Source organism: Charadrius vociferus, unplaced genomic scaffold (genome assembly GCF_000708025.1).
Source record: "Charadrius vociferus isolate BGI_N301 unplaced genomic scaffold, ASM70802v2 scaffold147, whole genome shotgun sequence".
NCBI lineage: Eukaryota > Metazoa > Chordata > Aves > Charadriiformes > Charadriidae > Charadrius > Charadrius vociferus.
Window position 1 is genome coordinate 6,275,045 of NW_009649570.1, and position 15,660 is coordinate 6,290,704.

General features: G+C 44.5%; 1 protein-coding gene across 1 annotated transcript in view; it reads left to right on the forward strand.

The window, feature by feature from the left end:
- Positions 1-2,004, forward strand: part of FZD7 (frizzled class receptor 7) — a 5,458-nt gene extending 3,454 nt beyond the window's left edge. Inside the window, exon 2 of the mRNA XM_009890187.1 lies at positions 30-2,004. Coding sequence (XP_009888489.1) covers positions 30-1,640 — 1,611 coding nt within the window. The 3' untranslated portion in view covers positions 1,641-2,004. The remainder of the gene's footprint in view (positions 1-29) is intronic.
- Positions 2,005-15,660: the final 13,656 nt, after the last annotated feature.

A 15,660-nucleotide genomic window follows, 5' to 3' on the forward strand; every position in this document is an offset into this window, starting at 1 on the left:
TGGGGACCCCCGCGGGCGCGGCGGCGCAGCAGTACCACGGCGAGAAGGGCATCTCCGTGCCGGACCACGGCTTCTGCCAGCCCATCTCCATCCCGCTCTGCACGGATATCGCCTACAACCAGACCATCCTGCCCAACCTGCTGGGCCACACCAACCAGGAGGACGCGGGGCTGGAGGTGCACCAGTTCTACCCGCTGGTCAAGGTGCAGTGCTCGGCCGAGCTCAAGTTCTTCCTCTGCTCCATGTACGCGCCGGTGTGCACCGTGCTGGAGCAGGCCATCCCACCCTGCCGCTCCCTCTGCGAGCGGGCCCGACAGGGCTGCGAGGCCCTCATGAACAAGTTTGGCTTCCAGTGGCCAGAGCGGCTCCGCTGCGAGAACTTCCCCGTCCACGGCGCAGGCGAGATCTGCGTGGGGCAAAACACATCGGACGCCCCACCGGGGCCTGGCGGTGCGGCAGGCCGGGGGGCCACTGCCCACCCTACGGCTGGCTACCTCCCCGACTTCCTCACCCCGCCGCAGCCCCCCTCCGGCTTCTCCTTCTCCTGCCCTCGGCAGCTCAAAGTGCCCCCTTACTTGGGCTACCGGTTCCTGGGGGAGCGGGACTGCGGGGCACCCTGTGAGCCAGCTCGGCCCAACGGGCTCATGTACTTCAAGGAGGCAGAGGTGCGATTTGCCAGGCTGTGGGTGGGCGTGTGGTCTGTGCTCTGCTGCGCCTCCACCCTCTTCACCGTGCTGACCTACCTGGTGGACATGCGCCGTTTCAGCTACCCGGAGCGGCCCATCATCTTCCTCTCAGGCTGCTACTTCATGGTGGCAGTGGCCTACGCGGCAGGTTTCTTGCTGGAGGAGCGGGTGGTGTGTCTGGAGCGCTTCTCTGAGGACGGCTACCGCACTGTGGCCCAAGGCACCAAGAAAGAAGGCTGCACCATCCTTTTCATGATCCTCTACTTCTTTGGCATGGCCAGCTCCATCTGGTGGGTCATCCTGTCCCTCACCTGGTTCCTGGCTGCTGGCATGAAGTGGGGCCACGAGGCCATCGAGGCCAACTCCCAATATTTCCACCTGGCTGCCTGGGCTGTGCCTGCTGTCAAAACCATCACCATCTTGGCCATGGGGCAGGTGGATGGGGACGTACTCAGTGGGGTGTGTTATGTAGGTATCTACAGCGTGGACTCGCTGCGGGGCTTTGTGCTGGCACCCTTGTTTGTGTACCTCTTCATTGGCACTTCCTTCTTGCTTGCTGGCTTCGTGTCCTTGTTTCGCATCCGCACTATCATGAAGCATGACGGCACCAAGACGGAGAAACTGGAGAAACTGATGGTGCGCATCGGTGTCTTCAGCGTCCTCTACACGGTACCTGCCACCATTGTCCTGGCGTGCTACTTCTATGAGCAGGCCTTCCGTGGCACCTGGGAGAAGACGTGGCTTCTCCAGACCTGCAAAACCTATGCCGTGCCCTGTCCCAGCCACTTTGCCCCTATGAGCCCAGACTTCACAGTCTTCATGATCAAGTACCTCATGACCATGATTGTTGGTATCACAACTGGCTTCTGGATCTGGTCTGGCAAAACCCTTCAGTCCTGGCGACGCTTCTACCACAGACTCAGCACCGGCAGCAAAGGCGAGACAGCAGTATGAGACCCCCCTGTCCCCTCTGGCACGCACACACACACGCATGCATGCACACACGCAGAGGAGAGGGATACTTGGCAGAAGAGGAAGGCAATGGCTCTCGGAAGAGGGAGGAACGGAGGCTTTTCCAAACTCTTCCTTCCTCCCGGAGGGTTTGAAAAAAAAAAAAAATAATAATCTTTGCATAAAGGATCAGACGGACTGTGTCCAGTGGTGCTTATACCCATTTAAGTGGAAGAGCACAGAAAGAGGCCACTGGTGGGATGGGAGAGTCCTTCACCTGCAAGAAGTCCCCTTACTTCTCTCTCGTGCTACCTCTGTGCAGGAAAAAACCCAACCCAACTAAAAGCATCCTGCCTTGCTTTTGGACAGGAGGGAGGGGAAGCCAGAGCTGTTGAGCTGCCCCTGCCGAGAAGTAGCCAAACCCTCTGTGAGTGTCTGGGGTCAAACCAGGCAGGGTGACTCCTGAGCCCCGGGCTCGCTGCCTGCTCCTTCCAGCTCGGCGGAGCAATCACGTGAGTACTGCATGACCAGCTACAGCCCGGATCGTGTGCTGGTGAGGCGCCTCTGTTCTGTCAACTTGCAAGTTCCTTTTTACCTCAGTGATACCTGTTTTAATTGTTTTTAAAGTGAAAACTCGGCCCTCGGTCTGTTGTTCTTGCTGCTGTGGGGAAGGAGGGGGTTGCTGTTCCACACCCTGAAAAGAAATGACTTGTTGCTTTTCAGCAGAAGGCTTTTCCCCCTTGCCTTTGTTCTAGGAGACAAAGGGGGAAACAAAAGTGTTTTCTATGTAGAAAGGCATAAGCATGGGATCGGTTTTTATGGGCAAACTAACAAAAAGAAGTCGTTGAGGTTCACCCTTGGATGTGAGGAGCTCGCAGAAATAAACATTCCTTTTATGAAAAAAAGGAGGAGGCAGGATGTTTTCCTACGGTTCAATATGGGTCGCTTTTCTAAGCTGAAGGAAACTCGAGACTTAGAGGGCAAGAAGAGTGTAACCAAGAGCACCTGCCAAAACAAGAGCCATTAAAATATGTAATGTAAAGATACGATTTTTTTCGTTTCCTTCCCCATAACCTGCTTTCTCTCCTGCTTTGCAGTGAACTTGCTGCAGGCAAAGTCAATACACAGCTGGCTTCTGGGGCCAGGAGAAATTCTTTTGGCTCCTGATGGACCCTTTGCCTGCTCCTCGGGGTCCCTGAACTGCACGGGGAGGAGCGAGGACTGGTGGTGCAAGAGGGGGCTGGGGTTGGGGTTCAAAAGCAAGCAGGGACCACAAGTGAGGAGCCTTCTCATTTCAGCTAAAATACATCTGGTTAAGTTTCCAGTGATCACGTCTTGGAAGGAAAGACATTCAAAAATTAATCATCAAATGCATCGTTTTCTTTTTGAAATGTGACAGATTTTTCTATTCTGAAATGTTTATGTTGACTTGTTCATATTTTATTTTTTGCATACTACTTAACCTTTATATTCACTGAAGGGTTGTTTTTATAAGTATGTGTGTGTGTGTATATTCTTGCCTAAGGACAAAAGAGGAAATTCTGGATTTTTAGCAAGTCTCCACGCTATAGCTGCTCTTCATTTTTTGGGGGGAAAAGTGTCTGGAATGAATCTAAAAAAGAAAAAACCTGTTCAGGGTGAGGGGGCAGACTGCTGCTGTCTGAGGGCATACCAGTAGTCTGGGCATGAGGAATGAGCCCATCAGCCAAATCCTTCAGTAGATCTGATTTCAGACTTGCAGGGCTTGGGTTTTCGTCTTTTATAATGTGCACGTGGAAGAAAAAGAAAAACATAAAACATGTAAGACAAGTGCAGTATGTATATTTTGTAAATCTTGTTTTTGTAAGAAAATATGTATTTATGTTTTTACTTGATTTTTTTTTTGAAGGTCTGTATGAGGCCCTGTTTCATCCCATGTACAGATCACTAAATAAATAATTTTTAATACAAAGGCTCCAGTGAAGTTCTTTCAGTCTTTGAACACTCTGCAGGTTATAGAACGGGGAGCAAGCTTTGTGAGTGGCATCTTCCCTCCTGCTTTGTTGTGGGAGGTGCAAGAGACTTTTGGGTGAATGCACTGTGAATATACTGACCAGAAATAGCCGTGACTTGAAACTGGCCTTCCCGAGTACTGGCCACTCACAACAAGAGATCACATTTTGAGACCATTTCAAATGTTTGCCTTCACTTCAGGTACTTGCATCCTAGCCAACTTTTCTTCCACACTCTGCCTCTTGCTGAGGGCAAGTTGATAAACCAGTTTCCTTATCTAGAAAATAAGGATAATGCTCTCTTCCCGTTCCAAAGAGACTTTTAAAACAGAGAACTGGAGGGTGCTATAAGTGCTGTAAATTAAATCCTTGCCTTGTCGGGTGCAGTGTTTTAGGGAAACTCTAAGGACTAGGTCCTTTTCAATAGCTTTCGAAGGCCAGTGTTTTGAACTAGCTTTTTTTCCCCCAGCACCTTTGCTGTCTACAGTTTTGTTCAGGTGAATTTTAATTTAATCTTAATGGCTAGCCCAAAGCCTACATTCTTTCTTATCACAGTCATCTGAAAGCCGATAGCTTCAATGGAATGGTCTATTTTATTTCATTTTTTTAAACTTAAATGAATGTTTAGACCTCAAGCTGTGTTGCTACAATCATGGAAAGTGCCCTGGCAAACAGAATTTTACACCTGTGAAATGATAGTTTCCAGCTTTTTTCTTGCAATGAGTTCAGCCTATTTACTGGGTTCATCACCCTTCCTTTGCCTTGAACTATGGCTATACTAAAATTTAAGTTACAGAACAGAGATTTAAGATGCCTTAGCTGGATGCCATCGTGGTAGATGTGGTTGCATTGCAATATTGTTTCACTTACTGAGCACAGTGTGCAATAGTTGCACTTTCTCTCAGGACACTATTTTATTTGGACACCGTGATCTCAAATGTAACCTTTTACATTACAGTGTATGAATTACCGATTTTAAGCTCTTTTCAGAGCTAGCCCCATTCACACTGCCTCTCTAGAAAAGTCACATCTTTTATCTGAAAACACCTCTAGCTGCTCCCCAGAATCGCTTACTTGTCAAGTTTCCTTTTTGAAAAGGCCTTTGCTTTCCTGCAAGTCAGGCTGCTTCAAACTGCTCCATGACATGAGCTTGCTGATCATTGCTGAGGGGGGTTTCATTCCACTCACTTAGGAAACCTGAACCTTTCTATAAACATTTCCTCCCATTAATCCATCAGTGCCGGCCGGAGCAACGGAATGGCTGAAACAGCTCGCGCTCTGAAGGACTGGGAACGGACGGGAGCACTGGTGTGACTGACACCCCTGTGCTGTGCAGCCACAGCTGCATTGCTAAATGTGTAATTAATTCTTAATACATCATGGACAGCTAAGCCCACAATTCATGCAGGCGGCCTGTCCCCCCACTCTTCTCTCCACTTGCCACCCATCCTTGCTAGCTGGATGAGAAACTGCATTTAGGTGTGACCGCTACTTTTTTGTCCATATGTGGAAAAACTTAAATAGACTTTTTTTTTTTTTTTTTTTCAGTTCACAAGACATTCATATCTGAAAGGAAATGTCTCTGTTTCCACCAGAAACCACTAAAGCTCAATACTTTTATTTCAGTATTTCCTATTAGGTACTTCTGGATTTAAAGTCACTTAGGCGAAACTATCCAAATCCTGGGATTTAAGTTGATTTTTAAAATTTGAGATCGTAGGTGAAATTTGATGCTGGTGTAAAGTAGAAGCAACTGCTATTCACTTTTAAGCAGATGTGACTTGCATCAAGACTGAATTTCCTCACAGTGGAAACAATTTGGAGAATTTCAAGTAGTGATAGCATCTGGGCTTCTGGAATAAAAATCTCTATCACCATTCTGATAACAAAGTAGCAGTTACTTTCATAATGGAGTACGATTCAAAAAAATCTCCGTGAAGCTGTCTGGAAAAAAGGAGGAAAAATAAGCCCTTACTAACCTTTGCTAATTGCTGCAAAACGATTTTTCTTTGACTAACGTTTAAGTCCACTTTCAGTTTTAAGTTTAAGAAAAGTTTCCTAGCCCTCATCTTTGGCTCTTGTCTATGCAGCATTTTTGCTTCACAAGATAATTGGCAAGCAATAGTTGTCATTGATAAATATCCCTGTAAGTTTACACCATATACTACATTTTCATGAAAAATATATAAACACTGGTTCTTACCTTTCAGAGACATTTGTGTTACTTTCTAGAAGAAAGTATTATTATTTCAGGCAAGTTAAACAGGAGGCTTTAACAGTTCTAGAGTTCACAAATAGCAGCAGCAAATGAATGTTGCAGAGTATTTTCTGCCTCTGCAGAAAAAAGTGCTTTTATAATATGTCAGTGTTTGTTTGGGTTTATTTTTGGTGGAATACCCACACCAGCAATTGAATGTTTTTGTCTAAGTACTTCACCCACAACCAATAGCTTTGCATGCAAGTAAAAACCCACACATCTCTCTGTTCACCAACTGGCAACAGTAAACATTATTTACAATTTCACATGGGTTTAGAAACCGAATTACTAACTTGTGTCTTAGTATTTTTTTTTCTGCATCTCATTCTCACTTCCTTCTAGACCTTACAGGTTCTTTGAATATATCCTGCTCTCTATACTTGTGTTTGACTCCTGTTATTTTTTAAAACTGTGAATCCAGCTGAAAGAAATTTAGTCTGTTGCTTGGAGAGGAAAAGACGACTCTGAATCTTTCAGCACTATAACTGTTCATTGAGATAGACTATTGCCAAGCCTGTTCTATATAAACCAGGATAATTGTTTCATGCCAACATGAGCGTGTGGTTTTGGCAGCTACAACACTGCACGGGATAATATAGGATTGGGAGAATAAATACAGTGCATGGCAAGTTCCCAAATGCCCCACTTAGAACCAACACATTTTGACTAAAATGATGCCCAAACTGTAAAACTTAAAATACATACATCAGAGTTTAACACTGCTCAGACAACCAGTTTGCGCCGCAGGAGGATGGGGAGGGTTTTGATGCTGTTTAAACCTGAAGTCCAAGGTTGCCTGGTTCGGGTGGCTGGGAGTTGGTCGTCTCAAAACTAGATCAGTGGAAGTAAGGTACAGCACTTTCTCCTAATCCAGGTAAAGACTGGGCTCAAGCACAGTGTTACCACAGCTGCAACCAAATGGGATTTGACGGAATGATGCACAGTGAGAACAGACAGGCCCAAACAGGGTCATGAGTGTGTACTCCTCTACATCACTTGGTCCTCTCTGTACAGCAGGCCTAACCATGCCAGGAAACTATGGGACTGGGATAAATGAGAATATGGATAAAAAGCAGGAATAAGCAGAGCCTAGAGCACATTTTTAAATAACAGTTGTAAATTGGGGGGGATCACTTGTTCACATTAGTCAGGAAATCCTGCTAGCAACAACTTGTTCGTTTTGGCTGCCCCAGCTGTGTCACAACTTGGGTTGGTTATATACAACCCTGTGGTTAAGCATGTTACTCTTACAAATACAGGTGGAAAAATCAGTGTGTGCTTCCCAAACGAGTAGTATATATAAGTAGGCTTTGGCTGCACAGGTCTTGGAAATTAACCCCATCACATGGCCACCAAGGTAGCCATGAACCTTACTATTAACACCAGGATCCCAAAGGCCAGGATGACAACTAGAAAGAAGAAAAAGAAAAAGGCCCAGTTCTCCCCTACCTCCAGCTTTACTAGAGGTATTGGCAATTCTAACATTGTTCTCAAACCAATCTGTAGGAAAGCAATGCCGTTCTCAGGGCAGGCAAGGAGTAAGATTGTTCCCACTGTGCTGCCCTTTTCCTAAGGTGCTTCAGAAATAGCTTGTGGTGAATGGGGAATTCTGACAGAAGTTGCAGCAGAAAAAAAATCTGTTATCTGGCTCAGATGGACACAAAAGGCTGTTCCAGCAAGTAGGCACTAATATAGGATTTGGAAGACAAGTGCTTGATTACCTGCACTGTTAAGATGGTGGACAGATGACCTACAGCCAGACTTTCAGCAGTGTTCAGGGAGCTAAAGATGCAGGCAGGTACATGGAAAGCGCTTTTCAGAAGTGCTTAAATTCCCAGGTACACGTCTTGGTAACTGACTAGAAAATCTCATCTGTCTGTAGTTCCTTGTCTACAAAATTTGAACAGTGGCACTTCCCTGTATTATAGGAGTGTTCTGAGAATAAATACTCTCAAACCAAAAGAAATTAAATAGAATGATAATAGGGCTTATATAAATGCTTTTGTCAGATCTTTGCCCTGTAGTCTGATGTTTTGCAAGTAGGTCCCATTCTAGAGAACGCCAAATTAAGACTACCAGCCAGAATAAATTGCTTGTATGTTTTCCAATATCTAATCTAAAACTAGGCAGGCTGAGTGTATGCTTTCACAGGAGTATCACTCTAGCCAGGGCTCAAATATAAGGTGTGATAGGGTATAAAGACGCAAGCTAGGTAACTAGAAAATTACACTGACCTGGGCAGGCATGAAAATCAACAGTCAAACAAAATGGACTGTATTATCCTGGTGCTTACACATAGCAGAGATAAGGATTTGGGCCCATCTGTGCTGATGCTATAGTGTGCTTAACTCTTCCAGTACTCCTGAATCTCTCATTTCCTATATGCTATAAACACAGTTATTATCAGCAGACTCCGTGACACCTCTGCTGTCCCTCTTTAAATCATTACAGTTCACTTCAGCTTGCTGCAAGCAGGATCTAAATCATAGTAAGTAGTAGGCCTAAAGCAGAGTCGCCCAAGGTTTTGTCCAAGCCCTTAGCAGTGAGAACCCACCTTCCTTGCCATTTGCACTTCGTCACTTAGTTCCTCAACAGTTTTTTCTGTTATCATGACCTCCAACATTTTTATCTTTACTAAAGATGGCCAAGTAGAAGCATTAGTTGGTTGTTTGGACATTTTCCTGCCTCAACAACAGGGAACAGCATGAGACTACTGTACTTTTTTCACCAATGAAATACGGAGGCATCTAAGCTGACTGGGGTAAACGTTTGTGTGTTGCCCTGGTGCCAGCCTTTCCTGTGAGAGACTTCTGCACCCATTCACCTTCATCACACATCAGGTTTTTGTTGCTAAATAAAGTAAACCAACAAATCAAAAAGGATCCTTGAACACATCAAAGCATGCTGTAAGTTATAAATCCCCCCTCAAACAAATAAAAACATAACTTAAGAGTTTTTACTGAAGACAGTCAAAGGGGGCTACTTCAAAAAACTATTTACCTAAAGCACGAATCAGATCAGTTGCCTGACGTGGCTTCCTTCCACAAATTTTCCATGCGGGAGGTTTGTGTCTATGAATGCGTGTATGTGTAGCATGAGAGCATGCCAGCATGACAACTATGAGTTACAACTACAGGTAAATCTCTCACCAAAAACCTGGTGAAGAGAGAAAATCAAAAGGCCCTTGCCCAATGCAGCTGTCTGCTAATTAAACACTGGTGTTAATTGCAATAGTGTGCTTGGACCCCATTCCCCATGTTTGTTGTGGTGCCTGCGTGAGCTCTGGATTGCTCAGAACTTTCACATTCTCACAGAAAATGAAACCGTCTATAAAAGGAATGAAAGACTGTGATATGTATATATATCTATAGGGCTATTTTTAAAGAAAAAAAGATTTTTTGTGTGAGCTAGTTCAAAGCCAGCTTTGATTATCTAAAGCAAAAGTCAGTCTTTAGAAAGTGTAAAAAAACTAAATGTAAAGATGGAATCTTTTTTATTTAATCCACGATGAAAAGAGCATTTCTTATTTGTAATGCTCTTGCCTCTTGATTTTTTTTTATTTTTTTTTTTAATTAACGGCAAAATGTAAGTTTCAGGCAGCAATTCCCGTCCTTACTTTACGAGATGTGCAAAGCAGCATTCCATTAGGGCCAACAGCCAGTAAAAGGGATGTCATTTGACACCCTTACACAACTATGCATACCAGGCTGGAACCGAGCGGGATTATGTGAGTGGATAGAAAGTCCTTCTAGAGACAGGATTTACTCGTACTGTTTTTCTTTACACATTCTGCTCTCTGAAGATAGTAAATCAGCTATTGGATTTGCAGAAACAACTCTCATGATGGTTAAAGAATTCAGGCACAAAGCAGATGAAGGCAAAGATCTGGCCTCTCTAAAGCAGCTCGTAGCGACCGCAGGAAGAAACTGAACTGCCTCCCTGTCCGAAGGGGCTAAACCGCGCCTGTGCCTGCACCATATTCCTCTTCTAAGCCAGGGGCAGGAGGTGGGCTGGGTTTCCAGAGCTCACACCAAATCCCACGGCAACTTTCTGCTTTTATGGCAGGCTAAGCCAAAGTCCTGGATCTGAATGTTACAAGATTTAAAAGACCATACTTTACAGTTACTGTGAGCCAGAAACTGCCTTTTCTGGTAAGAAATCCCTTATCTGCAAAGATGAATTAATCGGTGGATAGTTTGCTTTGTTATGAAGGCACAGAGCTTTATGTCACTGCCCACAGACAGAGATCTCATTTTCTGTCTTTGAGATTCCTTAAGGTTTTTGTCGTTTGACTGATAGAGTCAACTTTAACTAATGGATCTAACACTTTAACTCCATGTCTCTCATTTTCCTCAAGTAAAGATCTTACAGCACTGAATTCTGAATGAAAACTTAATCAAAACCTCTCAACGTGAGAACTGAAAAGAAATGTTTCTCAGAAAACAATCTCAAGAGAGTCAGCAATTTCACTTAAATGACTCCTCCATTTTGCTATTGATTTTCATTAAAACTAGCTGTGTTAATAAGTGTCCTTTGGTCAGCATTTCACCACTGCCCTCAGACTTAATACATTACTTGAACACAGACATTCAAGGTGTAATAACGAGTTATATACATAAAAATAAGCCTGTGAAGGACTGCGTCATGACAACCGTTACTTTCACAAGCTCCACCTCTCAGTGTCATCCCTGGCTGCATCTTATTTAGCTGGTAAAGTTCTTTGTACCAATACCAGACCATTTTATTTATTCTTAAATGTAATTCTGCACAGACGATGACATTTTTATTAGTAAATGAGAAGCAGTGTGTGCCAGCAGACAGGGCACCAGACTAGGGGTCAGGAGACTGTCATACTTTTCCCAAACTTGCCCATGGCCTGCAAATTCTTCCAATCATCCTTACCTCCATTTCTTTTTCGGCCCTTCTCTAAATAGGATCATGCTCTTTGGGACAAAAAATGTCTCTATTGTCCCCATGTATGTGTTGGTACTGTTCCCATCTTGCTGGAGCCCTGATCTTGATGGGGGCCTCTCAAGATTTGGCACAATGCAAGAGGTTCCAATTAAAAATAATTGATCATTACGAGGCAGAGAATGGTAAAGAGTGAGCTGGTGCTTTACTTTCTACAGGGAAATAGTCAAACACTAGTGGCAAAGTAGAGACATGTGTGATGACACCGAATCTTCCCAAAGAAATGAAAGTGGGAAGTGTCACTCGTCACCTTTTGGGCTTTTGTGTAACATGCGTAAGGAATGTTCCCTTGTCTGAAGAGTCTCTGCAGACTCTTCAGATGATGGGATTTACTGTCACATGTCCTCTTCTGCCTGTCTTTTTTTGGTTGTTGTACAAAGTGTTGCCATGTGGGGTCTGTGTGATAGCACATACTGCAAAATAACTCCAGCTGAGTGGAATTGGTGCTGGCCAGTCAGATTGTTTGTTGGCTGACTATTCCCTAAAAATGAAAACCAGACACTGAGGAAAGTATCTTGTTCATAAAAGGAAAATATTAATCTGCAATGAAAAAAAAAAGACCCAAACCCAAACCAAAATAACTGACTGGATATTTCATTAACTGATCACTAATGAAGTGATTAAATAATTGAGCAGCAGAGCAAGGTGTAAGCCCACTACTTCCCCACACACCTCCAAAATATGGGTTTGAATTAAGCAAAACAATTTTCCACTTCACTCTGAACTGCTTCAATTGAAGAAAACAACGGGGAAATGTCTGAATGTTTTGTTTAAATACTTCCTAAATGAAGCAACTCCAAGCTTGAATTTGAAATGCACCCAAAATGAGTGAAAAACATTAAGCAACCTTATAAGGTTCAGCTGGAGTTTAGGGGCAGACTGGATGGACCAAGGCTAAGACAGACAGGTGACGGCAGGTAGCTTGGCTTTGGAACCACGGGGAGCTTAAGAGAGACATGGAAGTTGGTTTTGCCTACAGCTTGCCCTATATCACTGAGAAAGTCTAATCCACTTCACCTGCACCATGTAGACCCAGTAATAAGGGACATAAGGCAGCAAATGGAACATGTTGCTTAATGAGATTAGAAATGGCATATAGGGAAAAGTGTTTGTGGAGAGCAGAGAAAGGGGAGAGCAATAAAAACAGTTGAGACTGAGACACAAGGGGTGTATGGGCACAGCGATAGCCACATGTACGTTTGCTTTTCTTGGGTTTCAGGCTGTCCAGAAAGAAAACAACTCCAGTGCAAAGCCATGCTTCTGTGCCTGCTCAGCCCCACGCTCATGCTAACTGGCCCTGCCTACTGGTTAATGCGATGGGCTGGCTTGCGGACTGGGCTGACTTGTAGCCAGCCATCCCAAAGCCCATGCAGGGCAAATGCGTGACTGCCTGCCCCCATCTAGGCAGGTTTTACTCTGGGATTCCTCACACTGCCTTTTTAACAGGACTGGCCTCCAAACATAGCAAAGTACTGCCTCTGTCACCCGTTAAGTGTGGTGAAGTGCCCAGGCTGTGAAGGAGCACTTAGTCATACATAGCTGCAGTAGCATCTCCAGGGCAAACTAATTGCTGACTGCAAACTGCTGCGATCAACGTGCATGCTCACCACACGGTATTCCTCCTGTAAATTTTCAAGAGTAAGAAGTTTACTGACAAAGAAATTCATGAAGGTTGCCAGGAGCATAGAGTGCCTTTCTAGAATGTCGATCCTAGCTATTGCCTTGGAAACCAGTAAATAAAGAGTTAAGGTATGAGCAAACACAACCTTAACTGTGCTGTTTGAGTGATGCCCCAATATGGCCATAACACACAGAGCCTGTGCTATCTCAAAGGCAGAGTGCAAACATTTGGGGAATAGGGCACATGACCACAGGACAGAGTCTAAAGCCTTCTTTTTGCAAGGGAAAACTGGTCTGTACCTAAGCGGCAGGGACTGGGGGCAGGGGGAGTGCTGACACCAACTTTACCCGAGAGGCAGCTGGCCTCTTCCTCAGGACTAACACCTACCCACTTTACAACCCCTGCCCTCGCAGACCACCACAGAACTCCTCTCTCCACCCTCCAGCACTGAGCCTGCAGCCCATCCTGCCAGCACCCTTGTGCACTTCTGGTAATTCCCCTGGGAAGGAAGAGCTCTAGGCACCCTTATTACCACAATTTACAAAGTCAACACCAAAAGGAGACACACTACTGAACCACCCACATGAACAGAGGAGGCAGGAAAAGAGGCAAGCCACCTTCCAGAAGGACAAGGCCTTTCTCACGGCAAAGCTCTCCAGTTTTCCCGTGTCACAGTCACAAAGAAGCCAAGTGCTCCAGCTCTGCCAGCTGGAGCGGGGCAGCTCCCATAGCTGACCTGCACCATCCCCAGCAGTATGGCCAACCTCAGCAAGGGCACAGGGAAAGTTATTCAGGCCCTGCTTTTCAAAAGGCTCACAGCTTACCGCATTTGACAAGATGGAAGGTATAAGATGCTAACAGACAACTTTGCTGCTGTGTCAGTCAAGGCTTTTTTGTTGCCGGGGGCAGGATGGCAGAAACCGTGCCACCTCTGCTGCAGCACAAACGCTGTTCTGAAATGTGTCACCATAGAGAACCCTGCTCAAACGCTCTTTACCATGGCAGGGGTATACTCAGAAATGTTGCGCTGTCCCTCTTCTCTATTTATTTCTCATTCTCTGCTCCCTAGGAAACTGAGAATCACATTAGCATCTCCCTCTTTTTGTCCTACTTTGAATGCCAAGTAGCTAGCACCCATTATTCTGTGACAATGTCCCATCTTACTGACATGCCTTGAATATGTACATTTTTATACAGCTTTAATAGTGCTATTTTAAACTTTAAAGCCTGTCACTTGTCCTCATGAAAGTCAGATGGAAAATAATGCTATTCTCATATTTTTCTGGTCTTTACATCCAAAGCAGCAGTCCCCTGAGCAAGCCTCTGCCCTCCTGTTGGTAAGAACTTCTGTTGCCAGTTTGCACGGTACTGTCCTGCGACTACAACTGAAGAGCAAGTCCCAGTACTACAATTACAGCTCATCTGCAACACATGAGGGTTTGTTCTGTGATCACTTACAAACCCTTGATTTGGAGTTTTGGCGGAACAATGAATGCAGTATCAAATGAGAAATAAATACAGAAATCAAAGACTGCAAAGCCAAACACTGTAATTATGGCTGTTCCCACCTTTGTATGGACACAGGTATGTGCTCCTAGAGGTATATCAAGAGGTGGACCACAAAACTGAGTCTTGAATCCAAACCTCCTCCAATCCCAGAGACCCAGACTCCAGTCTGAATACAGGCATATTCCTACAGTTTGTGTTTTCCCAAAATATCTCATAAGGAAGAGACTTTCTATTACCATCTACAAAGAGATGAAACGCAGAAGCTGTCCTACAGCAAGCTGACAACAGCATCCTCATATTGCTCAGAAATACTCTCCTGACTCAAGGGGGAGGTCGCAGGGCTGCAGGCCCCACGCTTAGACCTGAACACTCAGAAAGCCTCAATCCCAAGCTCTGGGTGCAAAAATCAGCCGTTTGGCTCAGGAAATCAGGCTAAGGCTTGTTCTGCTTGACAAAGGAATGCCCTATGGCAGACCTGGCTAGCAACAGCCAACATAATCTGGGACATTTCATGTGCAGGGGAAAAAAGGCTAGTGAAGACTGCACAGCGTTGAGTCCTAGAGCTGGCTTGTCCTCTTCGTAGTGATAAGCACTGCATTTTCATCAGAGCATTTGTTACCAGCAAATTAAGAGTTAACTAGGAGGGTGGAGTGAAGAGCATATATCTTATTTGTCTTATCCTGTAGTTAAAAAAATCCTCTTAGATTCAGGTGCAAATGTCCCTTTTCTTGACCTACAAGGTATTTGCCATACACTCTGTCTCTAGGGTTAAAAATCTCCCTGGCAGTAAGCGCTTCTGTAAACACTCCCACTTTATCTGCAGAGAGTGAGAATCCCAGCAGTACAGGAAAGAGATATAAATGGAAACTGTTAAAAAAATTAATAAAAAAATCATTCTGCATATGCTAAGAGTAGCAGTGATTTCTGGCGAGAATTAATTAAACCAGATGAAACACTTCTGATACGATTTGTGCTATCAGATCATTTAATTAGTTCTGCCTTTAGTTCATCGTAACAAGCTTCTGTGAGGGTGAAAAAGAAATAATTGTTTATTCAAATGGCAATAATTTGGGTTTCTTTAAATGTCTCCCTGCTGTTTTCTTAAATGCTGGGTGGAAAAGTTCCAGCACAATCTCCAATTCTGGAGGCCACTGAGTCCATTCCCCACTGCAGCCTCCCATCTGTGATCTAGCCCACTTCAGCCCTATCACTTCTCCTGGCTTGTCTGTACACTGCCAGGCAGGGCTTAGCTGTTCTTGAGTGCTATTGGGCTTATTAAGTATTCCTATGAGAAGCCGATGATATGCTTATAAATAATATTGGTGGGACTGAAATATGTTTTCTTTCTAGCAGGCTGGATATTCTGGAAAGAAAATGTTTTAAAAAGAAAAAAAATCAGACACCCAATGAGTGTCTAAAAAGGAAGGAGGTTTAGCTCATAAAAAGCTTTCTTAAAAAAAAAAAGTATTTTTTTCTATAACGAAATTTAATTCACCAATCTTTGCCCAAGGACAGGGGAGGAAATTGATTTTGCTTCACTATCAGGATACAGTGTAGAAATGTCACTGAGCCTACAAAGACACATGCTAGCAGTTTTAAAAGTAGGGCTGGTAACTCCTGTTTCTGCTGATTGCTAATTTGCTGGGTGCCAGTCAGTAAAAAGGTCATACAATT